This window comes from Acanthochromis polyacanthus, chromosome 19 (genome assembly GCF_021347895.1).
Source record: "Acanthochromis polyacanthus isolate Apoly-LR-REF ecotype Palm Island chromosome 19, KAUST_Apoly_ChrSc, whole genome shotgun sequence".
NCBI lineage: Eukaryota > Metazoa > Chordata > Actinopteri > Pomacentridae > Acanthochromis > Acanthochromis polyacanthus.
In genome coordinates, this window is record NC_067131.1 from 10,152,068 (window position 1) to 10,178,107 (window position 26,040).

General features: G+C 38.4%; 3 protein-coding genes across 3 annotated transcripts in view; 1 reads left to right on the plus strand and 2 right to left on the minus strand.

Moving 5' to 3' along the window:
* LOC110949584 (protein phosphatase 1 regulatory subunit 1B-like) overlaps positions 1-26,040 on the minus strand; it is a 187,693-nt gene that overhangs the window by 138,389 nt on the left and 23,264 nt on the right. The window lies entirely within an intron of this gene.
* LOC110949565 (interferon a3-like) lies at positions 510-1,614 on the minus strand. Its single transcript, XM_022191693.2, has 5 exons — positions 1,483-1,614; positions 1,290-1,376; positions 998-1,147; positions 816-893; positions 510-643 (listed from the first exon to the last, which is right to left on the minus strand). The coding sequence occupies exons 1-5, from the start codon at positions 1,612-1,614 to the stop codon at positions 545-547; spliced, it is 546 nt and encodes a 181-aa protein (XP_022047385.2). The 3' UTR covers positions 510-544.
* gpam (glycerol-3-phosphate acyltransferase, mitochondrial) lies at positions 5,027-25,539 on the plus strand. Its single transcript, XM_022191709.2, has 21 exons — positions 5,027-5,222; positions 9,507-9,643; positions 9,825-9,944; positions 10,336-10,409; positions 11,301-11,414; positions 11,675-11,824; positions 12,866-12,965; positions 13,481-13,617; positions 14,363-14,462; positions 16,778-16,990; positions 17,224-17,337; positions 17,595-17,680; positions 18,582-18,694; positions 19,860-19,930; positions 20,385-20,652; positions 20,928-21,085; positions 21,333-21,410; positions 21,591-21,728; positions 21,853-22,042; positions 22,326-22,384; positions 22,523-25,539. The coding sequence occupies exons 2-21, from the start codon at positions 9,560-9,562 to the stop codon at positions 22,637-22,639; spliced, it is 2,484 nt and encodes an 827-aa protein (XP_022047401.2). The 5' UTR covers positions 5,027-5,222; positions 9,507-9,559; the 3' UTR covers positions 22,640-25,539.

Below are 26,040 nucleotides of genomic sequence, written 5' to 3' on the forward strand. Positions count from 1 at the left end.
TGATTTAAAAAAAAAAATCAGCCTCTCTTCTGTTAATGGAAGAAGAATAAACATAATGGAAACATTTCTATTTGTTCAAAGACATAACAAATTTATTGCTTGTGTCATGGTAAAAACAACTTTGCTTAATGCACATTAAAAAGAAGAAGAGGAAGCAAATTGACACATAAAATAATTATTAAGCTAATAAATATTGAAACAATTCAATAAATAGATAAATAAATATATTAATAAATATAGAGTTGAATTGGTAAACAAATAAATAAAACAAACAAATATTTTTTTAAATTAATAAAACGTTAAAAAGAATAAACAAACTGACAAAGATAAATTATTAAACTAATAAATACAAAAAATCAATAAATAGATAAATAAATAGATAAATAAATAGTTAAATTAGTAAAATAAATAAAACAAACTAATATTTTTTGGAATTGAAAAACTATTAAATACAGAAATAATCCAATAAATAGATAAATAAATAGATAAATAATTACATAGATAAATTAATAAACAAATCAATTCTTCATGTGACGGACAGATTTTAGTTGGCAGTGCGAAGAGATGAAGCCAGGAGATGTGCGCTCATCAGATGAAATTCAATTTTCGTCCTGATCAGCTCCCAGGCGTCAGCGCTGTGGCCCTACACACAAAAAATAATAATAATATTAAAACATGCAAGAATTTTAAAAGTAGTAAATTGTAGTTGTAAGTAGTAAGTTGTAAACCTTTAAACTGGCTAATGTAAATTGCTCAAATGAAATAAATCACATAATATCTAATACTAGATTTTGTAAGCTAAGACGTAGACTCACCATTTTCTTCAGGATGTGACCTGAGAGTCTCTTGAAATGCATGTGAAGCTTCGTGTTCTTCTTTTTGTGGCTCCCAATCTGAAATAATTATATGAAAATAAAAATATATTTAGAAATTTGCTTCACCTGCCTATGTATGAAGGTCTGTCAGGACTTGAGTTCATGGTGTTTCTGAAACTTACACAGGAGCTCAATTCATCAGCCTGTCTGTTGACAACAGTGAGAAACTTGTCCACTGTGCTGTCCTCCCATGATGCAGCGCTGTGATCCTCCTCAAACAGGGCAGCTGTCTCCTCCAGAGTCTGAACTACAAACGCAAGTTTGTCTGTAGCCTGGAAGAAGAAGAAGAAGAGCAGCCACAGATTACTACAGGAGCACATTTATGCCACTTTTAGATAGAAAGCTACACAAATAATACCACATCTAACTGATAACACACTAATATTTTTCAATTTTTGTGCACTTCTAACTCACCGATGCGTTGGATGCATGGCTATACAGCTTGTGAGGGAAAGCCACGGTGTTCTCCCCTTCCTCAGTGGTGTTGGTAGAATTATTAGCCTGGATTACACACAAACATCATCATGTTTTAAAGAAAACAGACACCAAAGCACATTCATTAAACATTCCCAAACACTGCAAACAACATATAAAGTTGTGCACTTACCATGGTGCGCAGTAGGTCCAGCATCTCTTTATTGAGCTCTTTGAATTTACCTTCCATCCATTTGCAGTTCAGCGAGGATCCTGAACTGCACAGACCGACAAAAAGGAGCGCAAAGAAAATCCTGTTGAGCATTTTCAAAAAGGTAGAAATTTCCTTTGTATTGATCAAACTGTGATCGGATGTGTCCTGGTGTTCTGATGGAGCAGTCTTGCAGCATCTTATTTAAAGCAGAGCACACCTATTTCACTTTCCTGACATACCTGTAGGGAAACCCTGGCTGAACTGTGGCTTTCACCTTAGCATTACAGGTATGTCACACCTTTCAGATTTCATTTTGCATCCTAATGACAAAATAAATTCCCATAAAGGAGAGTAAAGGCATAAAATACTAGTAATACTATTTTATAAAAACACCAAAATGATAAGATTTTGAACAGCTCCTGCATTGAAAATTAAGGTGTGTCTGGCATACAACTGCAAATATCTAAAGTTGTTTATATTTGATTGAAAAGTAATCAGGATTTTGGGCTGTTTTCCATTTACACACATTGTTTGTTGCTAAACTATTGGAATTGCATCACTGCTTCTGTGTGGACTCATAATAATCAGTCACCAATCAAAGCAGTGATTGCAGCGTGTTCATAAACGGGAAGTTCCAACAGAGAGAAAATGAAAGCGACTGCGTCACAGCAGCCTGCCGTCTTACGTTCATTCAAAGGAATCTGTCGGTGATATTTCAACTTGTTTTAACTTGAATCTGTGGCCTAAAGGGGAATCTCCGTCACGTTTTATTTGGCAGTCTGATAGAATTCTATACAAAGTTCTACTCCTAACATCAGTTAAGTGGCTTTAAGGAATTAATAAATATGTCTCTTTCCCCATTCATTCTTACTTGTGCCAGGTGACATGACTCTAGTTGCATTATTGTCTTTTTTTTTTAATATCCAAGTGCAAGAGCTGTGATGCACTTTTTAGCATTACAGAAAATGTTTGGGCTTAGAAATGTTGGCAACAGGATAAGGTCAAAGCAGTTTCAAATCACTTTTTCTGAGGAAATACACAAGAAGAACCTTAATTTCAAGTCTCAACTGGTGAAAACTTGGATCAAGTTTAATCAGCCTAAATGAATTGCTTCAGCTGGTAAAAATGGAATTTGATAAAAATATAAAAATTTAATCAGCAATTAGTTTTAATGCCTTTTCAAGTTCAACGTACTTCAGTCTCAGATTAAAAAAGCTTGCATTGCTGTAACTTCTAATTTCTAATTTTTCAAATTACTGTATCTGTTTTGCCCAAACATAAAATGTAAAACATGATTTTGTCATTAGACTTACTGTTCCTTTCTTTTCTTTATTCTATAATCCTTAATCAAAGAGAACACTGCTTGATTTGCAGCAGAAAAATGCAAAGAAACATGAACAAACTGGCAGTACCTGATAAGAATCGATATGAAAATCTATCAAAGGCTATTAAGTTATAATATACTACATTGTTTTGCCTAAGACAAGTGAAAATGTGTCAGTTACACACAAACACACAAATAACACTGTGGCCAGCATCCAAGAAGAGCACTCCCATTTGTTGTTTGGCAAAAAAGACTGCAAGATGACACTTTTCTCAGATGAAGTCCAGCAAGTTTGCTGTGAACGTGGTCATGGTCACCGCAATGAATGCATAGTCCTGACAATGAAGCATTGAGGTGAGAATGTGATGATATGGGGCTGAATGAGAGCAAAATGTGTTGGGGAGATGACCTTTATACCAAAACACTGGCTGATAAGATGATTTCGAGACTCCAGAAGCTTGAAGATGAACATTCCAGCATGATAACAGTCAGAGGTTTCTAAAGAGAATTTTAAAAAATGAAAGCCAAGTACCCAAATGTGTTTCCTGTCTTGAATCTAATAGAACACCTTAGGGGTGTTTTATAGAGAGAGGAAATTGAGAGCTACGGGAGTAATTGGAAATTCAAGGCAAGTTTACCTAAACTTGTGTTCACAGCTGTGTATTAGAGACACACTGAATAGCGGCCTGCCCAATTATTGTGGCCAACATCTGGCACTTTTCCGATTATTGGTAGGCCAATTGGTTTCTTTTCTTTTGTCAAAATATTGATAAATTAAAAGCGATACTGCAGGTCTGACTCAGCCGCTTCTCTCCGTCAGTAGTCATTCTGTGGTCTCAGATTTTTTTCAAGCAGAAACTGTACAAACTTAACAAGAAAAACAAGCCTTTGTGACAATCGGGGAAAATAGCTTCTCTTGAAGTGGCTAAGGCTATACTAATAGCTAATGGCTAAGTCAGAAGGCAGGAGTGTCTACTATAGAAAAGAAAACAGTAAAGTGGCAGCCAGTTACAGCAGCTCTGACCCTTCTCTTTGTTAATAGTGACCTTCTTGAATTTTGAGCTTTTCTTTTATTGTTTTCTATAGTAGACGCTCCAGCACTTTTTCGGTCTTTGGTTTGAAGCTGGTGAGACTGCTGTTGTGCTTTTTTTTCTTCAATTTTTACACTGTGTTTTTAATAAATTCTCATGCTGCCCTTATACCATTGTCTTTTGAGCTGCTGTAATGGTGAACTTTCCCCACTGTGGCATCAGTATAGTTGACCTTATCTTATCTTAACTAAATATAACCACTCCTATTTCTATTTCACATGTTCAGTTATGGCCATACTTCCTGTGGGTCAAAATTGACCCGTTATAAAGTTTGAAAATGTGTGTGTGGGGGTGATATATATATATATATATATATATATATATATATACCGCTTTATCCTCACTAAGGTCGCAGGGGGTGCTGAAGCCTATCTCAGCTGACTCGGGCAAAGGCAGGGGACACCCTGGACAGGTCGCCAGTCTGTCGCAGGGCTACATATACAGACAGACAATCACACTCACATTCATACCTACGGACAATTTAGAGTCATCAATTAACCTCAGCATATTTTTGGACTGTGGGAGGAAGCCGAAATGCCCAGAGAAACAACCCACGCATGCACAGGGAAAACATGCAAACTCCATGCAGAAAGATCCCAGGCTGGGATTTGAACCAGAGATCTTCTTGCTGCAAGGCAAAAGTGCTAACCAGTACACCACTGTGCAGCCCTTTTTTGAAAATATTTACAAGAATTTTCTTAACAAATTTGGGGGATTTTTTAAAAATAAAACTTTGAATGAATTATTGGAATTTTCTTCCTCAAGGTTTTGCAAATTTTCAGAAATTTGGGGATTTTTTTGCTGATTTTTTTGGATTTTTTCCAGACAAGGAAACAATATTCTTTGGTGCCCGTAAATGAAGACAACAGGAGGGTTAAGACATGACATGACATAGGTTCCAAATATTGGTCATATATCTTTCGTGATTACTCTAAAATGATTAGGACATAAAAACAAAATAAATATAACACAATTAAAATAATTTTTTTAAATATCGGTCCATCTTTACTGTACATACAGCTGCTGTAGTAAATGAGTGCTACTGTATGCTGTGTGTTGGAACAGTGCTGCCCTCTACTGGCTATTGGCGGAACCGCACCTCCGGCAGTTGGCTGCTGGCTGTACCAAAACAGCGAGTGGTCCAGCCTCCTGTCAGACATCCCGGTCTGTCAGAGCCCCGCCGTCCCGGTCCTTTGAGGAGAGCTCAGCTAATGCAGCTAATAGTCGGGGACGCTAGAAAACATTCACCGCTTTGTCGACGAGCTTATTTCTGAGATATGAGTCAGCGGAACTCAATTTTCAAGGTAAGTGAAATTCCGTTTATCTCGCGAGCCCGGTTAGCTCCGGCTAATGCTACTAGCTTCCTCTCCGGCGTGAACTGCTACAAACCCCTTTGTATCTTGTCATGGTGATAGCAAAACGGTTTGTTAACACTAATTTACACGACGTCGTGGACACAGTTGTAACTGGCGAGAGGTGCATTGAATTCGAGTCGTTTTTGTAGTGTAACCTTACATTAGCCGGTTAACTTTTCATTGACATTGAGTTCAAGAGGACCCTCGGCAATGTGGGGGTTTAAATGTCTGCCCCACTGACATAAATGTTGTGTTACCCGTTATATCTTTAGGTTTCTGGTTAGCTTAATGGACTCCATTGTGAGTCACTTAAGCCCCAGCGTAAGATGTGCCTCATGTGGCTCCAGCAGCATCATGCCACGCAGTGTGCAGCTGAGAAAACAGCCCCAAGACAGGCTTTAGTGACTTGACATGAATCTCCAAAAAGGGGAAGCGGCTGGAGCAATTTGACCAGATGTGATGGAGATATGTGATTTCACCAAACAAAACGGCGTTACTGTGGAACCAGGCTAGACGTGAGGCTGCCTGGTTTGGTGCTATTGTTGTCTGCTCGGCTAGTTATCTGCACTGCCCATCTGTCACAAAGAGACTTCTCCTGTTTGACCTGGTTATTGCAGATGGCTTGGAGCGTGTTAGACAGATTAACCTAGTCCCGGAAACTGAATGAACAGTAGAGGTTTAAAAAAAAAAAAAAGATTGCTTACGTCTTTATCTATACACTCCACCTTTAAAATGTATTATTAATATTTGCATACCTTATTTTTTTAAATGTTAAGTACGTGTTTCTTAATTTAGAAATTAGAGTCTGAATAGGATAATCAAATATGGATCTTGGTTCGGTACGTGCCTCAAAAACAGTTAGTACATTCCTAAAATAGCAACAACATGGATTATTTTATCTTATTATCTTTTCATGCTGACACACTCCGATGAATTGATATGTGAATTATAACATGGATGGTATTTTATTTTCTATTTGAAAATAAGAAAAGTGACTATTTTGGTACTTTACATGCCTCAAAAAAAGAATTTGTGTATTTCTAAAATATATCAAAATAACAACATATATTATCTTGTTATAATCTTATCAAGGTGACACACTTTTATGACTTAATATGATGTAAAAGCTAAGATTTATAGTATTTTTTTCTATTTTTAAGACTAGAAAAGTGACTCTCTAATTGTAACTCTTAATCATATAGTATGTATCCTTGTATTGAAACTTTAATACTGCTTTAAGGCTATCTTCACCTGTTACTTAACCCCCTCCAGCGCCTCATTCTTCAACTTCTTTGTTTTGCTTCCAACAATGTCACCCCATCTACTGGACTACTCCCGGTCATTGACCCTTTTGAAAACCCAGCTTTCCCCCCCTCATCTGTGTGCATATCACCTACTACGACCGCAGCACTGCAAAAGGACAATGGCTCAAAGTGCATTCATCCATTGCTGGACACCAATTAGGCTGGGACATGTTTGCCAAAAGGCGAGCACGTCTCCCGTCTCTCTCAGTCTTATTACTTACAGAAAGTTGGAGCTACACTGTTGCTCACATTGACACACATACTGTATAGTGTTTGATGTGAGAGCAGTCACTGATAAAATGACTCACTAACCCATTTCCAAACTAATCCGAGGCACTAACCGTAGTGTTTCCTTTTAATTAACTTTGTACTCAGACTACCATAACTCTGAATTTTATTGTGGATGTGCAAATAGTGTAGCATTTGCTTGTATTAGCCATGATGATAAGTGCTTGCAGTAAATCTTTGAATTATTGCTTCCAGTAATCTTGTTAAACTTCTGTTAAGCACATTTGATCAAACTGTTTTATTTTCATATTGCATCAAACATTTTCTCTCATAAATTGGAATGTATTTGCTTTAAAACTCTGGCTTGAACTGGCTTTTCAATTAACAACTAAGGGCAGCCCAGAGCTTTTTCTCTATAGAGGATGTTTCAGTGTCTGCCAAAGAGGTTATAGGTGCAGTTTAGTCAATTATTGTTTAATTTACTCAAGTTTGATAGACATTTTTTATCAAATGGTTGGAAATAACAGGAAAATACATAGATTTCTGTTAAATTAGTAGCAGACTCATCACCTTTCCTGTATGGCTAGGTCATCTAATGCATAGTCACCCCCCAAAGGCCCATTCTGAATCTGCAAATCTGCACAAAACAGCAAAAACAGCCTATTGATTACATGTTTGTGCATGTAAGCATCTTGACCTGCTCAATGACATCCATCTATGCCCTTATCTGGGTTTTGAAAAGCAAAGGTTATGCTGTTTAAGGCCAGTAACACCACATCATACACCAGTTAAGAAGCTTTTTATTGTTTTGTCTAGTTCTTATTCAAGTCCTGGTGTAGCACATCTCTGTTGTAATGGAAATTTAACAAGATAGTATGACCACTAATATGTAGCAAAAAGAAAGTGCTATTTTAGAGAGATAATAATTCACTTTTAGAAAAAGTAATTCTCTTTTAAATGTTAAAGAAATAGCTTCCCACTATGCTATTTCTATTGATTGCTATTTTATTTAGTGAACATTTTAGAGTATCTGTTGAGTTTAATACTTTATAAAGATGTTTTTTTTTTTGGTCAGCTATCATCACTTCTCACATTTGCTATTTCTGCAGTAAAAATGGCCCAGCCCTCATGAAACCCAGTGATTAATACTCCTGTTGTAATCTTCAGGTAGTTGTCCTGGTTCCCCTGATGTGATGCACTGTAGTGCTGCACAGCTTGCTGGGAGATAAAACTGACATTTTGAATTCAAAGTATCAGCTGTTGACCTTCAGATAAAGTGCTGCGAGCTCACACCAACCGGCTGCCTTTGATAAACCGATCATTTCTGTTATAGAGGAAACCTGATTGTCTAATGTGACTGCTGCTTCTGTAGATAAAACTTTTAATTACCGGATGCTGGAGGTTCTTAGATTGATATTAAATAGGGAGCAACTTTGTTTAACAAAGTTTATTTTAATTAAAAGTTTCTATGTTAAGCAAGATTTTTTGTCATGTGAAATTTTTTACGGTCAAGGGAACCTTTTTTTAAAGGAGATAAATAATCTTGATTGTATTTATAGAAGTGAGTTGTTTGTCTGAAGATGCTTGAGTGGCTTAGAAAAAGAGGAAGCTCTTACCCTAAATGTGGTACAAAAATAGGGAAGTAAAACTTTGACTGAAATTAATGATTATATATAGAGTGTGTATGCAGAGGAGGCAAAATTCTATAAATTTAATGAATCCAGAAATTTTTCTCACCTGACTGCTCCAAAAGCTTGTTCAGTGTCAGGTTTTTGGGTGTTTATTTTCTGCTGTTGATTGTTTTGAGTAATTCAAATGTAATTTTGACATTACTCAGAAAATCAGGTCTAACCAGAGTAAACATGTTCAATGAACTCAGGAGTGTGATATGGGAGGTGCCAGTGAGGCTGGTAACATCTGATTCCTCATGCAATCAAAATGCTGAGCAGACGCACCTTGTGACAAGCCACATGCATACATTATAGCAGAATATTAAAGAGAACTGAAGTTTTTTTTCCCACCAAAAGAAAAGAATATAACCTGACCCCTCATAAAATTTGAGCACATTCTCATTATCCTCCTCTCCTTCAATAGAATAAGCTGTGTAAGTAGTTTTTTAAAATTTTGTTTCCATTTAAGATTTAATTCTCACGTGACATCTGACATCATGCATTTGAATAAGATTACCTGGAGGTGTAGTTAATTTTCTTGAATTAGTTAAAAGTGTAAATTCATATACATGTATTTATAATTCTGCAGATAATGTGTTAAAGTGGCCAAGATGTTGAAAGACAAAACATAGCAGAATAACCCATATCAAAAGGCAATTTTATGGTTGAAATACAAACTTCCATTATATTGCATTGTAAATATGAAGCCTAACTTTTTTAATACTTTCCTGTTTTTAACAGCTGGATGAGCAACGGAATGAGGTGCTTGGATTTTGATAGAATATTCAGTGGGAGTTGGAGATCCCATTTCATTTTTTTATCTGCTATAATCTGTTGTCAGTAGTTTGTTAAGAAGAGCATCATTTATTTGAAGTACAATCTGGTAGATTTGTGGTCGATAGTCAAAATAATTTCTAATGTAAGGTAAATAAAGGGGTGATTAGAGAATGGAAATGTGCATTTTGCCAGGAGTGATGGTTGCTGTCACTTCATTTAAAATGTGCCCTCTATGAAATTTTGTGTCTTGACAGCTTGCCAGCTAGTGGTGTGTGATCTGGAGGGAGAGGAAAGGACAGCAGAGACAATGGAGCTCTCCGATGGCTTGTTGCTGCAGGTCAACAATGGAGAGCAGTGGTGTAACCGGTGGAAACATCCCAACGAGGACTCGGTAAGTCGCAGACCTTAATCAATCTTCGGCAACATCCTACAGGATCAGGGCTACATGTCTTGTCAGATTCAAAGCGATGCATCTCGTCTTAGCTGACATATATTCAAAGCACAGGTTCTTTGACACGTTTGATGCTTTTTCTTAGACCCTAATTGATATTTGTGTTTGCATGTGTTTCAAGGACCGCAGCACCAGCCCTTCAGTCCTCCGCTGTGTGACCAGCACGTGGAAGGAAGGTCTGCTGAATAGAAAGAGGCCCTTTGTGGGACGTTGCTGTCATTCCTGTACACCACAGAGCTGGGTAAAGTTACACTACAGTTAACTCTTAACTTGAGTAGTAGTCAGCACACGAGTATCATGTGTTCTAATGTAAAAGTTCACAAACAAAAGCAAATATGCAGCATACACTCAGGCAAAATATATGTATTCTGACTTTTTGAAGACACAAAAAATCCACTTAAGTACAATTTACCAGGAAAATGTGTTGAATATGAATCAACCTCAACATTTTCTCTTTATCCAATTATAATTTGATGCTATGATTTGATAATTAAATAATAGTGATACCTCATTTCGGGATATCTACTCAATTTGCAGAAGCTTTGTCGTTCTCATAATATTTATGTGAGAAGGGTGAAAAACATACATGGAATTTCTATTAAAAATGCTACTAACACTGACTTTTGTTGCAGGAGAGACTGTTCAATCCCAGTATTCCATCTCTGGGACTGCGCAACGTCATCTACATCAATGAGACGCATACGAGGTAAGCAAAGGAAAATCTATCACCTCTCTACCACAGCGTTTCCTCTGAACAGTCCATTGGCCTGGCAACAGGAATATTATATGTAGTATTCAACCTTTGCACTTAAATGTTGAGATGGAAGATTTCCATGTTTTGTATTTGTCAACGATGACCCTTCCAGCATGCAAACTCCTCTTGTGTAGCACAATCAGTAGAGTTCAGGCAGGTACTAGCCTTCTGAACCTGTGTATAATAAATGACTTTAAGTCAAGAGGACTGATCTGTGAAACAGTGGAAAGACAGATGAATAATTTAAAGTGTTTGTCAGTGGACACCGGACACATGCATCCAGTGACTGACCTTAGCAGGCAAAAGAAGAAGACAACATATAATACCTCAACCCAAAACAATGTAAACACAGGTTTGGTGTAAATCCACATGGTGTGATTTTCCAAGGTAATCCTTTGACTGTCACTACATGGGAAAAACAGAAACCAGTTTAGATAGTTTTATTCAGAATTAGCATGAACACAGAGATGGACTGTAAGTTAATATTGTTAGTTCTGAGCTAACACTGTCAGAACTGTGTTATGTGTAAGCTCAGCAAAGTGGAATAAAACTGGCATTTGGACAGCAGTTGCCTTTATTAAGAATACTATGTGTAATGGATATGTCAGACTGAGCTGCTCTCTGGTTCTTGAAGGTGTGTGAAAACACAAGAAAACTGTGGAAGTCTGATGGACTTTTAAATGAATAGTTAAACCATACCTTTTATTCTGTGTGTTTTTGTGCAAATTCTATACAAAATGTTATTCTTTTCTTAAGTGTAGCCATGTGTACATTCTATTTGAGAACATGTTTTCTTATTTACATGTTGCACTTATATGTGGGCATCTATGTGTTCTCCTGCAGACAGCGAGGCTGGTTGGCACGCAGGCTGAGTTATGTGCTGTTTGTCATGGAGAGAGATGTCCACAAGGACATGTTCACCAGAAACGTGGTGGATAATGTGCTCAACAATAGCAGGTAGGAGTCCACGTAATGTGAGACATCAGAAGGAACCGTTACCCATTACAAAGACTTATGTGATGCCCTTCTGGGAGTAGAAACCCAAATCGGGGCAATATCACTGTTATTTAACCATACAGGAACTAAAAGCATTTATGTAATTGGACTGGGATAAGGAATAAGTAAAATTTCACTAGAGAAAATAACATGTTGGGAATGATAGTGTCTGTAGGCTCAAAGACAGCCTTATGTTTGTGCTCTGCTTCTGTTGATTGCAGGGTGGAGACTGCTATTGTGAAGGTAGCCACAGAGTTGGATGCTGCAGCCAGCCAGTCTGGCCAGGAGCACAAAGCTGTCAGTAAAGTGAAGCAGAAAGCCAGGGCCTTCCTCCAAGAGATGGTGGCCAACATTTCACCAGCCTTTATCAGGTATTGACATTGTTGGTTTATAGGAATATCAGGAGAAATGTATTCATCCCCGAAGAAAAATTGTTGTGTGACATTTCATGAATGTTGAAGTCGTAAAATTATGCAAGAATACCAGAAAGAATTGGGGTGGAGACTCTGGAGTCTGGCGGTATCAGATTGGACGATGTCACATGCAGTGGCCAGGTTGGAAGAGAGGGATGTAAACAACAGCCATGTGGGCATGTAAAAACTCCTCGGGCATGTAGTGTGGGTGTAGCCTCGCAGTTAACAGTTCAATATGGGGGCTGCAGATCCATTCCTTTACAGTAATGTGACCATTTTATGTTACTCAAAGCAGCCAACCCCCTGCCTTTGTCCCTGCCACTTTCAGATGTATTCTTGTCTGCTCTAGCCAACTGAAATCTGTCAATAGTAATGACTGAATGTCAAGTAATTCCTACAGTCATGTCTTTGTGCAACACATATCAGTAGACTCACAGTCCAATTGATTCTTCACTAGGGCTGTTAGCTCACCTCTCTTGTGATCATGTAATCTCACTTTGCCCTTTGTGACAGAATAGAGATACAGCTTCTACGTACTCTTCTCCATCACTCTCTGTTGTCTGGACTGAGCTCTTTTCAGTCAATTCTTCATCCCTCCTCTACATCCTCTGCGAGTCCTCCTCACATTTCTGCTGTGATGTCAGTTGTTGTTGTTCTGGTCGCCATGCTAGCCAGCTGGTTTCAGCACAAGCAGCTGGTCCCTGGTGTAAACAATGTGAGCATGGAGTTGCTGGGCAACAGCAGCACTGTTAAATGAATGAGGCAATAACATGAAAAAAATAAACAGCAAACAAACAGCATGTCTAGAGATAACACAGCTCAAGAAGTCACCAGACTGTAGTATCTTATCTCAGCCTACTAGGGAAAGCTTCAGAGAACACCCACCATTAAACTGCAGCAAAATTCCATTTACTGTAGAATAGAAGATTAAATATGTGCTCTGGAGTAGAATCTACCTCTTTGTCTTTGTTCTCCATCTCCACTTTTCTTTTCGTTCAGGCTGACAGGGTGGGTGCTCCTGAGGCTATTTAATGGCTTCTTCTGGAGCATCCAGATCCACAAGGGTCAACTGGAAATGGTCAAGAAAGCTGCTACAGAGGTCAGCAGCAACTACACACTGGAGAAAAATGGATTCAAGTGTCAGAGCAAGAGCTGCTACACAAAATGTGCAAGATAGTCTTTTCCATGAATATTCTACATATATTTCTGACACCTAAAGTCACACCACATCACATTTTACAAACTGACACAATACAATACATGCACATAGTCTTACACACAGATTGCTATGTGACCATTAGCCACTTCTAACCAGCTATTAGCAGAGCGGTTTTCAATATTGATCACTAGAGAGGCTTTAATGATTTAAATGTCTGTTAACTACAGATAAAGAAGTGCTGTGCTGCACATAGTTACTTGCAGATGATGTGGATGTAATGCACTGTCTGCTCTTTAATGTTGCCGATATGAGAAATGTGTTAAATATTCAGTGTAACAGAATAAATTAAAAGACTTGATTTTCTGCTCAGACAAATCCATTGTCATCTTTAAACTAATTTAAAGAAATTGTATGTTTGTATTAAAAATCATCGACTGTATGTCTTGTCTTTGCAGCAAAATGTGCCCATGGTCTTCCTCCCTGTTCACAAATCTCACATCGACTACCTGCTCATCACTTTGATTCTGTTCTGTCATAACATCAAAGCCCCACACATCGCTGCTGGGAACAACCTAAGCATCCCCATCCTCAGGTAAACAGACCACGAGGCCTTGTGTGACGACTCACCTGGCAATCAGGTGTACTTCTGCTTTCTGTAAGTTAAAAGATCAGTTTGATATCCGAAGACAGGAAATTCCCTGGAAGTATATCAGAGAGACAGGAAAGCTGGACTGTTGATTGTGAATCTGTTTCACCTGAATCTGCTTCAAGTAGTGTTTGATGTTGTATGACTATTTTAAATAGCTTTGACCACCTGCTGTCTTTCTTTCATGCAAGTTTTATCACGATGGATAAGTAACTACAGTCTTCTACTATTTCAATACACTGAACTGTAAAACTTTCAAAATTCACACTAGATGCCTGAAAGCAGTTTTTGACTCACTTTTGTTTTGTGTATAGCTTTATATGTAAAGTCTACAGACAATCCAACCTAGATTCTAACTCAACAATGAATCATCTTTCCTTATGAGTGTTGATTCAAGCTGTGGCTAGATAAAGGACAATACGTAATCTTGAGCTCATAGACAGCTGACAGCAGTAATCGATTATTAAATGTAACAAATGAGGACAATTTCTTAGGGGGCAGTGAAGTGACTCCTTTTAATCACAGGCACTCACTTATCCAGATCAGTGGCCTTTGGTACTTACTGGACGGTCAGAAATTAGAAAATGCATTTAGTGACCAGCAGTATGTTACATGTTTGTGATAAGTAAACCTTTGTTGCCAATGCAGGTTTGGTATAGTAGCTGCATGATAAAACTTTCTTTGTTTTCAGCACCCTGATCCGTAAACTTGGAGGATTCTTCATACGCCGGAAAATGGAGGAGACTGGGAATGGAAAGAAAGACATTTTGTACAGATCACTTTTGCATGCAGTAAGTTGAAGTCTGCAGTAAGCAGACATTAAAAACTGGCTGTCTGCATGCTTTCTGCTCTGTGTGCTCTTTTCACTCTTGAGTGATGACGGAGTTAAAAGCCTTTGTTATATAATGTTGGCCCAGCTATTTTTTCCCTCTGTTCCTGCCTTTAATTTATAGTGAAGATTATGGCTGACTTTTACTCAGTATAGCATTTAATCTTATAAAGAAGTTCTTAAGAGGCCCCTGCAATCCTGTAGTGTTTGCTTTCAAACTAAGATGGTATTTGGCTCTTTTTCTTCACTGTAGTGAACTAGATTCTTTCAATTTTAGCATCGTGGGTAGTTTTATATATCAACTAACTTTTAATTCAGTTGGAACCATTGTTGGTAATTTCAGTTTAGGTTTTCAGCATTGCATAATTAGTAGATGTGCAGCCTTGTGGTTGTGTTCGTTTGTTGCTACAAATGGTCACAGCTTTGTCTTCTGTGACTGCTGGAGTCCAGGGCAAGTCAGGGTAAAGCTGTGAAGGTATAATAATGTAAGTTAAGCACTATTTTTAAGGTTTTATGTTGACAATTTTAAAAGTAGTGTCGGTGTGAGCACCTATCATGGTTTCTTGGCCAGTCATTTAAACATTGACACTTACAAAATACACTTAACCCCAATGCGTGTTTAATGTATCTATAGACTGCTTAAGAAATCTGAGAGGCTAAAATAATCTGAATCTTAAGCTTTTGTCAGCTTTAGTATTTGGGTACAAGCACATGAACCCTTTGAACTCCATTGAGTTCCTGAGGTTTTATTTGTTTTTGTTACATTTTTGCTCAATGTGGAATCATTTTTCACTGCAACTTAAAATCCTGCCCATCTATAGAAGCAGAACAATTATGGCTAGAAGTAATGACAACTGAAAAGCTGTATAACAACAGGAAAATAGAAAAAACTAAAGTTGAATTTATTAGGTTATTCATTGTACAATAATAGAAAAATGTACATTTTTGTGTTGATTTCAGTTTGTTTTTTTTAAAGTGTCCGCTGGTGTTACTAATACTGGAGAAACGAATGGTGGTTCTTCATGCTATAGATAATTTACTTCGTACATTTTTAATTTGTTTCCCTCCTTGTCGCCTATCTGCGCTTTGTGACTCTTTGTGACTCTTTGTAAGCACAGCCTATAATTGAACCAAGTTCAGCTTTAACATCCCTGAACTTTAATGAGTAGCTCAAGGACCGTTGGAAAGTTTCAATTCTGACAAATCTTCTTGTCTTTACAGTTTCTTTCTCTAATAAATGAGGGTGAACAGTCTATTGTTCTCTGTAGGAGTACTGACATCAAGGACTTCTAATGTGAATATTAATGCTTTGTCACCAAAAACTACTTGTAGCATCCCTCAACAACAACAACAGCACTGTAAATGAGCATTCTAAAAAAGAACAAGTTTACTCTGTGGATGTGATGAATTGTCAGAGTTGCAAATTACTGTTAGTTTGCACCTTTGGAAGGAGTTGTGAATAATGAAGGCAACACAACCCTGTGCATTGTGCCTCTAAGATGAGTTTGCATTGTGTCTCCAAGATAAGAGTTATCAGCTAAAGACATGAGCAGCTGTTAGAGATGATGAGCTGCAGCTTTCCCCATTGTGTCAACAATAATTTACTTCACATCCTGCCAAACAGTCTACACAAGCTTGCCACTGCTATTGTGGAAAGGGGCGCAAGTAATAGAATTTGGTAAAAGATGAGATTTTAATCTGGCATGCCTGTGTCACTTACAGAAAGGTAATTAGCCAAACTCCTCCATAGACGGAAGTGCAAGCAATAAAAAAGCCATGTGCTGCTCTATCTCCAGTTGGTCACCTGCAAACTAAACCTGGCTGTCTGTCCTCTTCACAGCTCATTCTGTTTGCTACAGCCCGGTCTATTTCAGGACAAGCTTCTCTTCTCAAAAGTGCATAGCAGGAGACAGCTGTGTACACGCTGTACTCAGGAGGATATCATTACACAGCATGGCCACCTTAGCCTGTGACTAGTTCCCTGCACTGTGTATCAGGGGTCAAACTGCTGCTCAACACCACACGCTTGTAACTGTTCTTCAGCCTGCATCCCACATTAGCTTTACTTGACTTCCGCCCTGTAATTGATTCAATTTTCTGTTTTACAATATTGGAAATTTTCAGCAAATTAGATCTTCACCAAAAGTGTCCTGACCTTCACACACAGCGTCTGCTCATTTGTCTCACTTCTGACACACAATGGCACCTTTTTTCATTCACCTTCGTCGCACCCTTCTCAGTTGAGCATTTCTATCTGTTTCATCAATCTTCTTCCAGTACACAGAGGAGCTGTTGCGGCAGCAGCAGTTTTTGGAGGTCTACCTGGAGGGCACCCGGTCACGCAGCGGTAAGCCGTCTCCAGCACGTGCAGGCATGCTGTCGATCGTGGTTGACACACTGTGCACCGGGTCCATTGCAGACGTGCTGGTGGTGCCAGTTGGCATCTCATACGACCGCATTATTGAGGGCAACTACAATAGCGAACAGCTGGTAAGTCATTGGATGACTGTGTTGTTTGTATGAGCTTTTGCAACACAGGTGCTTTCTTTTGTCATGTAAAAGCGAAAAAGAATAGAGCATTATTTGGCTTTTCAATTTGTGACTTAATGAAGGGAGAAAATATTGTCAGACAAGAGTATTTTTGACACAGCAGTCTTTTGTTTTGAGATAAACACCTTGTGTTGTGTTGAGTCTAATCTGTTCAACTTCCTCTATCCTTTTAGGGAAAGCCCAAGAAGAATGAGAGTTTGTGGGGAATAGCATGTGGAGTGTTCAGGATGTTGAGAAAGAACTACGGTTGCGTCCGTGTTGATTTTAACCAGCCCTTCTCTCTAAAGGTGATTGATCACAGATCTATGTCAGTGTTTGCACAACTGGAACTACAGCAATAATGGTTGATCATTGACTGGTGTCGTGTTGAAGTATGTCTCTTGATTTTCACAAATTGAAAAGAATTAAAAAATTTCCATGTTCCAAAAAAAATGAAATGTATTCCAGTGAAATCATGCGCTATGCTTTCATCGACCAAAATCATTTGTGGCCAGCCCCAAATTACGTCTCTGTTTGTAATGAGCATTTTGTTTATCAAATGTAGGAGTACATGGACAGCCAGAGAAACCGCCATATTCCACCGCCAGTGTCCCTGGAACATAACTTGATGCCCACCATCATTTCTGCACAGTAAGTGCAAACCCACATTCCCAGCTTTCAGTATCTCCTCACATACCCAGTACTTGTGCCCAGCACTTATGCACCAACCCGCATTACCACTTTCTTAAATGTTGCAGCCTTCATGCCTAAACTCGATTTCTCTTGTTTTTTTGGGTCTGTTGTTTGACATCTGAGAGCAACTCTTTGAGTTAGCACTGCCAGGGGTCACTTGAGTTCAAAGCTGTCCCTTCATAATAAAACTGATACTGTCAGACAGCACTTTCATAAGGACAGCTGCAGTCTATCCCAGCTGGTCTGGAGTCACAAGTTCAAGATTTGTGCCGACAAAGGGGATTCAAGCCAACTTCAGTCCTTTAGCATACAGACTGCACTGAATATTATTTCAACACCCACATGCCGTTTACTAGCATGTCATGTCTTGATAATGGCGTGATTTGCTGAGACATGTAATGATTACACTTTAAGCCTGGAGATAAAAGAAAAGAGTAAAAGTACAAAAACTAACTCGGGGTCAAGATAAATTTCTGATAGCATTGAGTAGGATATTAACTTAAGCTCACATTTATTCCACACTAATGGCAGGTTATTTGCAGCATAAAGCCGTGACACAAAAACGTAGCACACAGGGAAGGCTTTAGCACTTTTTTTTCTTATCTGGTATTATTAGCTATTAACTATCTTGTAATAAGTGTGTCCATTTTACATCATGCTTTTCAGTATCTTGTGTTATTTTGCATAGATTCAGGTCTCCTTTGAAAATGGGATCTTAATCTCAATGGAACATACATTTATAAATAAACTGCATACATACATATACAGTTTATTTTCAATCCTTGTTGATTCCTGCTGTCTTAAAATATGCAAACCATTTATGTCATAACAAAACACACATGTTGGGTTGTTCTTCCAGGCCTGATGCTCAGCTGTTCGAGGGGCAGGAGGAGGAGCAGATGAACAGAGAGTTGCCCGATGACATGTTCAGACGGCAACTTATCAACAACCTGGCCAAGCACGTCCTCTTCAGTAAGAGATTCACAACCCCACAGTCAGACAGTGGATTTATTACAGCCTATCTATAGCACTGTTGGAGCCTCACCAGGATTGTTCCATGAACTTCAAAGTCATAATGCATTTAATATTTTTAGTTTGTAGTACAGATAGACATCAACTAAGATGGATCATTATCACACCACTCAAAGTCTTCCAACCCAAATGCCACATTCAGCTATATGTAATATGAGACTATTTACTCATTCACATCTCATTTACTAAAAATATCAGACCATGTGTTGTTTGATCTTTATGCACTAGAGTCTCCTTTTCATCCTGTGTTAAAGGTGCACCTGCTTGCCAAAGGAGCACTCATGAAATGCTATCCATCATGCTAATTGAAATCCAACACAGCGCAGCATCAGTCCATCCGCTCCACATCACTCAGGGTGTTTTGCCCCAGGGTAGCACTACAGAAACCGGTTCTCCCCAGCTCATTCAGCTGCATTCTCCTACACTGGCCTTTTTTTTTTTTTTTTTTTTTTTTTTACCTCCAGCCAATCACAGAGCCTCCAGCTGGATGGCATGTTGTTTTTAGCCAATAGGGAGAAGGGGAGGATAGAAACACAGAATGCAGTACCAGTTTTAGTGTTCACAAATGCTTTACACCTCTAGGCTTGAACTATGCTGGAGATGACCTCTAGTAACCTTTGTCGTCCGACACACACATATTATTTTGTTAGACTAATGTGTTATAAGCAGGATAACTTTTAACTCTACTTTTGCAGAAAGGGAAAAACAATTAATTGTATATAACTAAAAGGGTATGCGATATATATTTTAAAAAAATTTTCTCGGTCAAGGCAGACAGCCAAGTGCTTGCTTAACGATTAAACTGAATCAAATGTAACCTATTTTTAAGCCAGCAAGCTGCCAAGTGTGATGAAAGTTGTTGAATTTAATGTGCTTTTACTACAGCTTATTGTTAGTCCTGAATTGCCATCATAACTTCTTCTTCTTAATGTGTTTCGCAACATTTCTGTTACTGTCGTGAAGATATATAATGAATTATATATGCTGCCATTTTCAAAGTTGCAGAGGTGTTCATCTTAAATTGAGGTTTTAGAAACATCTCTGCTTTAATAATTGTATCTTTTCGTTGTGTGTTGCTCATTTTGTCATGTTTGTGTCTCCACAGCGGCTAATAAGTCGTCAGCCATCATGTCGACGCACATCGTGGCCTGTTTGCTGCTGTACAGACACAGACAGGTGAGTCTGGCTTCGAGTGTTTTTTTCCCCTGTTGTACAGTTCTCTATTTTTCTTTATCTCTTCCTAAACTTTCTACACCTGCTCCAGCTTTGTCTCATCTTTTTTTCTTGTCATTCTGCAGCTTACACATTTATTTATTCTCTTAAATGCCATATATAGATATCTCTCTGTTAGAGATCTTGGTCTTCTGTATCCTCTCTCACCATCTCTGTTCCTTAAAGGTGTGCCTCTGCCCTCTGCAGGCAAACTGATGTAAATGGGTGAGAGTAGAAAACCAGTCAAGAAATTGTCTCTCCTCGTAAATTGTTCCATGCAGCACATAACAGCGTTAAAGCTGATTGTATCATTTTTTGACTTTACTGAAATTTTCTTTGATTAGGAATTAGTTTATTGAGTTGCTGATTTCTGAGCTTGTTTGTTTTTTGTTTTGTTTTTTTATCCACTTTGCTTCAGGGGGTGGTGCTGTCCAAGCTAGTGGAAGACTTCTTCAACATGAAGGAGGAGATCCTGTCCAGGGACTTCGACTTGGGCTTTTCGGGGAATTCTGAAGATGTGGTCATGCGAGCCCTCCACCTCCTGGGAAACTGTGTCAATGTGACCAGCAGTGCTAATCGCAATGGAGAATTTACTGTCGCACCCAGCCAGACCGTACAGGCGCTTTTTGAGCTCAACTTCTACAGCAACGGCCTTTTCCACGTCTTCATTTCAGATGCAATCATTGGTAAGTTAATCTAACAGTTGGATGGTTGTATCACATATTTTTGGTCATGTAGGTGCATTAGTCAAACATTCCTCTCCTAAGTTTCATAAAGTACTATAAAGTTGAACATTATTATTTTAAAAAATAAGTTGTTTATTGAATATTTTAGATCATCATTCATGGCTATGTTCTTGTAATAGGTTGTGGATAAATTTTACTGTTGAAAATGGGTTAAACTGTTCTAAACTTTGAGTTTTTTTCCACTATTCATATCTTTTGTCTTTTTTTTTTTCCAGCTTGTAGCATCCTGTCACTGCAGCGCGAGCTCGTCATGGAATCTGAATCTGATCAGCAGTCCGATGGTCTCAGTAGTCTCCTTCTTAGTCAGGAAAGACTGATCCGCAAGGCTGCCAGTCTCTCCCACTTCCTCATCAATGAGGTGGCTGTTGCACCAGTAAGTTCTGCATATTGTCACCATCCTTCCAGACGTTTTACGGTACAAAATGAGTCTAGCAAGTAATAAGAGGGACTTTATGGAAGCACTGCTCATGGTATTACATGCTATTTCCTTCTGAAGTACAATATGAAAGGCTTTTAAAAGAAAATAAAAACATTGACCAACCCATGTAAATATTAGATTTACAGATCACAGATTTATTTCCGTGATTTTTTTTTTTCCTCACCCCCTCTCTGTCCCATAGCCCTGTCAGACTATCTACCAGGTTTTCCACGACGCAGTGACCCGGTTGATCCAGTATGGTATTCTGTATGTGGCAGAGGTGAGTTTACACACACAAACTCAGCTGCTGGTGGAGAAGAATGACAGGCGATGATGACTAATGGAGCAATTTGAGTCATGTTCAGCATCTTATAATGTGCTGTTAATTATAATCACTTATCAGCAGTGGGATTTTCCAAGGGCCCAGTTGATCTGATTTATGTATGTGTGCGTGTGTCAGGAGGACCAGGAGGAACTGAGCCCGAGTCCTACTGAGGAAACTTGGCCCAAAAAGTTCTCTGAGCCTCTTTCCTGGAGAAGTGATGAAGAGGACGAGGACAGTGACTTTGGAGAGGAGCAGAGGGATCGCTATCTAAAGGTCTGGTTTAACAATATTTATCCAAACAGACTAATCTGGACTCTATAGTAGATAAAACATTTCACTCTCCAACTACACTCACTTTCTCCTCTTTTTTTGTTTGCTTGTTTTTGTTGCCGATCAGGTGAGCGTTTCTGCAGAGCACCAGGAGTTCTTTGTCTTTCTTCAGCGACTGCTCAGCCCGGTGCTGGAGGCCTACAGCGGCGCCGCAATCTTCGTCCACAGTCTGAGTCAACCAACGGCTGAGTCCGACTACACACAGAAGCTTTTCAGATACCTGCTCACTCGCACAGAGAGAGGAGTGGCTGCTTATGGTAACACTGCAATGTTTCCACACATACTATACAAATAAACTGTATTTTAAAATTCATCATACAGGCTTAGTTTCAATCGGAATCGGAATAAGGAAGTCAAGGGTACAGTTGGGTGTTATTATTTTGAGAATATAAAAAAAGCTTTATTGATTTAAACAGGTACCGTGAGGTAATCTTATATTTATGAATCTATTAACTACTAAAGACTTTTGTACATATAATACTGTCTGTGATTCATTTAGATTATTTGACTATCTTATAATCTTCTTCTCTCCTTTTTCAGGTGAAAGTGCGACTCATTACCTGGTTAAGAACACAGTGAGGACATTCAAAGAGCTCGGGGTGAGTGTGTATTAAATTTAAATTGTGGCCTAAGTGTATTTAAACTAAGTTCCTCATGACATCTGTAAGGTTTGAGTGGTCTGCAGAGTACCCCAGCTGGAGTCAAAATGTTCCCTCTGTGTTGTGATTATTCTCTAGGTCCTAAAGGAGAGAAGAGAGAACAAGGTGACCACTCTGGAGCTAAGCAGCACCTTTCTACCTCAGGCCAATCGGAATAAACTCCTGCAGTACATCTTGGGTTTCACCCTGCTGTGACCAAGACACCCTCCAGCCCAGCTCAAACCCCAGGCTCCTTCCAGTAAAGGGCTTCTACTGGTTACTTCTAAACAATCCCAGGTGCTACTCTGTGGAAAGCTTTACCAGGAAGTGCCTTCATGTAAAAGCCGCTAACTGTTAGCTGTTAGCCGGAAGAGACTTGAAGCCAGTCTTCCCTGTTTTTTCGTTCCAGTCTCTGACTCCCTGTATTAGAACTGTGCAGCTGAGTAAAACACATGTATTGTTCTTTGAAGAGGTACCTCTAGGGAACACCCTTTCTTTGAGAACTTTACCAGTAACATCAAAAGGTTTTAATATGATCAAAAATTTTAATCTCTAAACTAATACGCTCAAGCAGGTTAGAAAATGTTTCACTTTACAGCAATCCGAACAAAGCAAGCTGCCCTTCATCTATACAAGTGAACAAGCAAAATATGCATTGTAAGACATAGCCGACACTCTTTCTGCTTGTTTGTAAAGCTGCTGTATTCTCCAGTGCACTCTAATATCTTTCAGTAGAAAAAATGTGAAAATGTAGTTTGTTGAAAGGCTTATTTTTTAAACAAATTTCTGTACATAATTCACAAGGACAGTGTCTCTCATTTATATACATGCGCTGTGCTGTCATCAAACTGAGAGATACTTTCTCCTTGCAAAATGTGTACATATTCAAATTTTCATAAATTATCTGTATAAATCTAATTCTGCGTCGAGTTAAGGTCAGTTATTATGTGAGGTTGCTGGTTTAAGATATCAAAAACAGTTCAGAAGTACCTGCTCAGCAAATGCAATATGTACCCTGTTGGAAGTCTGGCCCAGCTGAGGCCAAAATCACATACATCTACAGTTAAGTGCATTCAAACCACTGATATCTAAGTGCATTCAGTTACACTTTTCATCTTGTTGAAAAGTGACCTTGATCTCTGTTTTTTGCGTAACACCTTTCACTTTTCAATGAATGTTACATAGCACAGCTGTTAAACTACTTAATACCAGCCATCACATCCACTTACATTGAAATGCAGCCAGCTCAGACACTCTTTAGTCTTGCCTTTCAGGGAAAGCAGATGTTTGGGATTACCACCTTTTTTTCTGTATTATATACACACTGTATAAAAGCCTTTATAGCACTGCTGCTGAGGGAGCGTTTTGCTCCAATAGCTGGGCATTTATTAGACAGAAGTACTGCATTGCGTGGTAAGAATAAATGGTACATATCCACTGTGTAATCCACTTGAACAGGTTCCGTCTCTGAAAGATGGTTATTTGTGAAAACAAGATCGTATCAAGGAACTTCTTGAGAACTGAATAAGACATTTTCCTCCTTTAATGAAGACTGCTGTAACGATCTGAAAACCAATAATACAATCATCATCAACTGCCAGGTTTAATTCATTTCCTTTGAATTTCCAGCATCAATTTGTCACTTTCCAAAATCAATTACAAAATGCACTTCAAGCACATTTTCAACCACCAGTAATTAGATCCTGATCATTTCAACTTATACTCCAAAATACAGATGTCAAAACGTTACTGTCAGAGAGGGAATAGAACTTTTGAGGCTGATTATGAAACTCAAAAAGCGAAGTATAACAGACCTTATAGTGAAACCACACATTTAAAAGTTTTCAGTTCCGTTTGTAGAACAGCCTCACAACACAGGAAGTCAACATTTAGGTGTAATTCAGAATCTAAATGCATACATGAACGTACATGTACAACATCTCACATGTTTGTGTATGAATGTGCACGCCTGGTAGCGAAAACGGGAGGGAGCATGTTTGAGAGGGTCAAAGGAAGTTTGGTGAATCGTCGTCATGACTGGAGGCGATTGTTAACCCCAATCTAAGACTGATAGCATGAAGAAACTGATAATCTGTCAGGGCATTAAAAAATAGGAAGTGGGTGTCCGATACGTGGGTTATGTTTAAATAAATGTTTGTATTGAAAGACTTTTTGACAATGATCAGCAACACTACTTGGTACAAATCATTTAAATGTTCTTTTCTCAACATATTCACCTTTATTTAATGTTAAAAATCGACATATGTGAATGCGGTTTGTCAAAAAAATGTATAAAATTACACACGAATAGTGAAAGTTAGTTGCTGTGGACTGGTGAAAGACACCCACAACATGTTGAAGAACAGAAAAGTATGTTACCCAAATGGGAGTTTGATGTTTAAGGCAACTCTGAGCCCACAATCTGTGTACGTCCCCTCGCAGCGGGACCCCTCCGCCAAAATTCAACCACTATTTGTACTGTACTGCATGTTTCCTCTGGTCGCCTTTAATCATCGACTCTTCAATGTGAACTCTGCTTAACATGAGAATGATGTTTTACAGTCTAGTGTGTGAATTGTGTTTTAACAGAAAGATAGTCGTATGTGTAGGAGATAAAAATGTGTTACCTCTTGAATGTATCTCATCTGTCCCTGAAAAGGTCAATGTGATATTGTAGAATACTCGATGGAATCGGTACAGATACGATACAAGTTTTTATGAACTGCTCGTGGGAGTTGTTGCTACTAAAGCTGCGTTAATGACATCCCACTGCTCTGTGTAACGTCGTAGGATTAAAAAAAAAGACATGCCTGATGCCTGTATCTGGGGAGCAGGTGCCTTTTTAATGCACTGTAGTGTTCTTTGGTTGTGTTTTTTGTTCTCTTTTTGTGCATGTTAACGGTAATTATTTCACATGGGAATTCAAAAGAGCACTGTAGATTGTAACTTAAAAACAAAATACACAAGTGGAGAGAATGTGTTGTTACTATAAGAAGAATCACCAGCTAATAATAATAAAAAAAAAGAAAAAATAATCACTTTTTTTTGTTCTTGCTATATCGCAGTGAAGCACAATTGGCATAGATTTTCTTTTTAAATAAATGATAGATTAACAATGGTCTCTGTTTTTATTTATTCATCTTCAGTGGGGGACGGGGCAGCAAATGTTTGGGTATCAGAGTCTGTGTCTTTAAGCCAACATTATATAGCACTTTTAAAACAGCAGAAATGAAACCACAATGCTTCCCAGTACAAAAATAAGATTGTTATAGATTTACCCAACCAACTGAAATGTTAAGGTTAACACCCTGCATTATTATACATCTACCAGATTTACCTGACCAATATTGAGTTTTAAAAAATGTTAAATCTGCCTGTCTAGTTTAAATCTTACGACTACTACACCAGATAATTATATATTATACAGATTAAACTGTCTAATTTTGATATTAAAGTTAAAACCCTGATACTGTTTATTGCATAAATTACCTGACTTACTTTTAAAAAAAATTAAGGTTAGGGCTTCACAATAATATCACAATCTCACTCTTTTGAAGAAATGCTAAAAACTGCTAAACATCCTCTTTTATTTGGATGTTTTTTTCCGGTTTTATTTA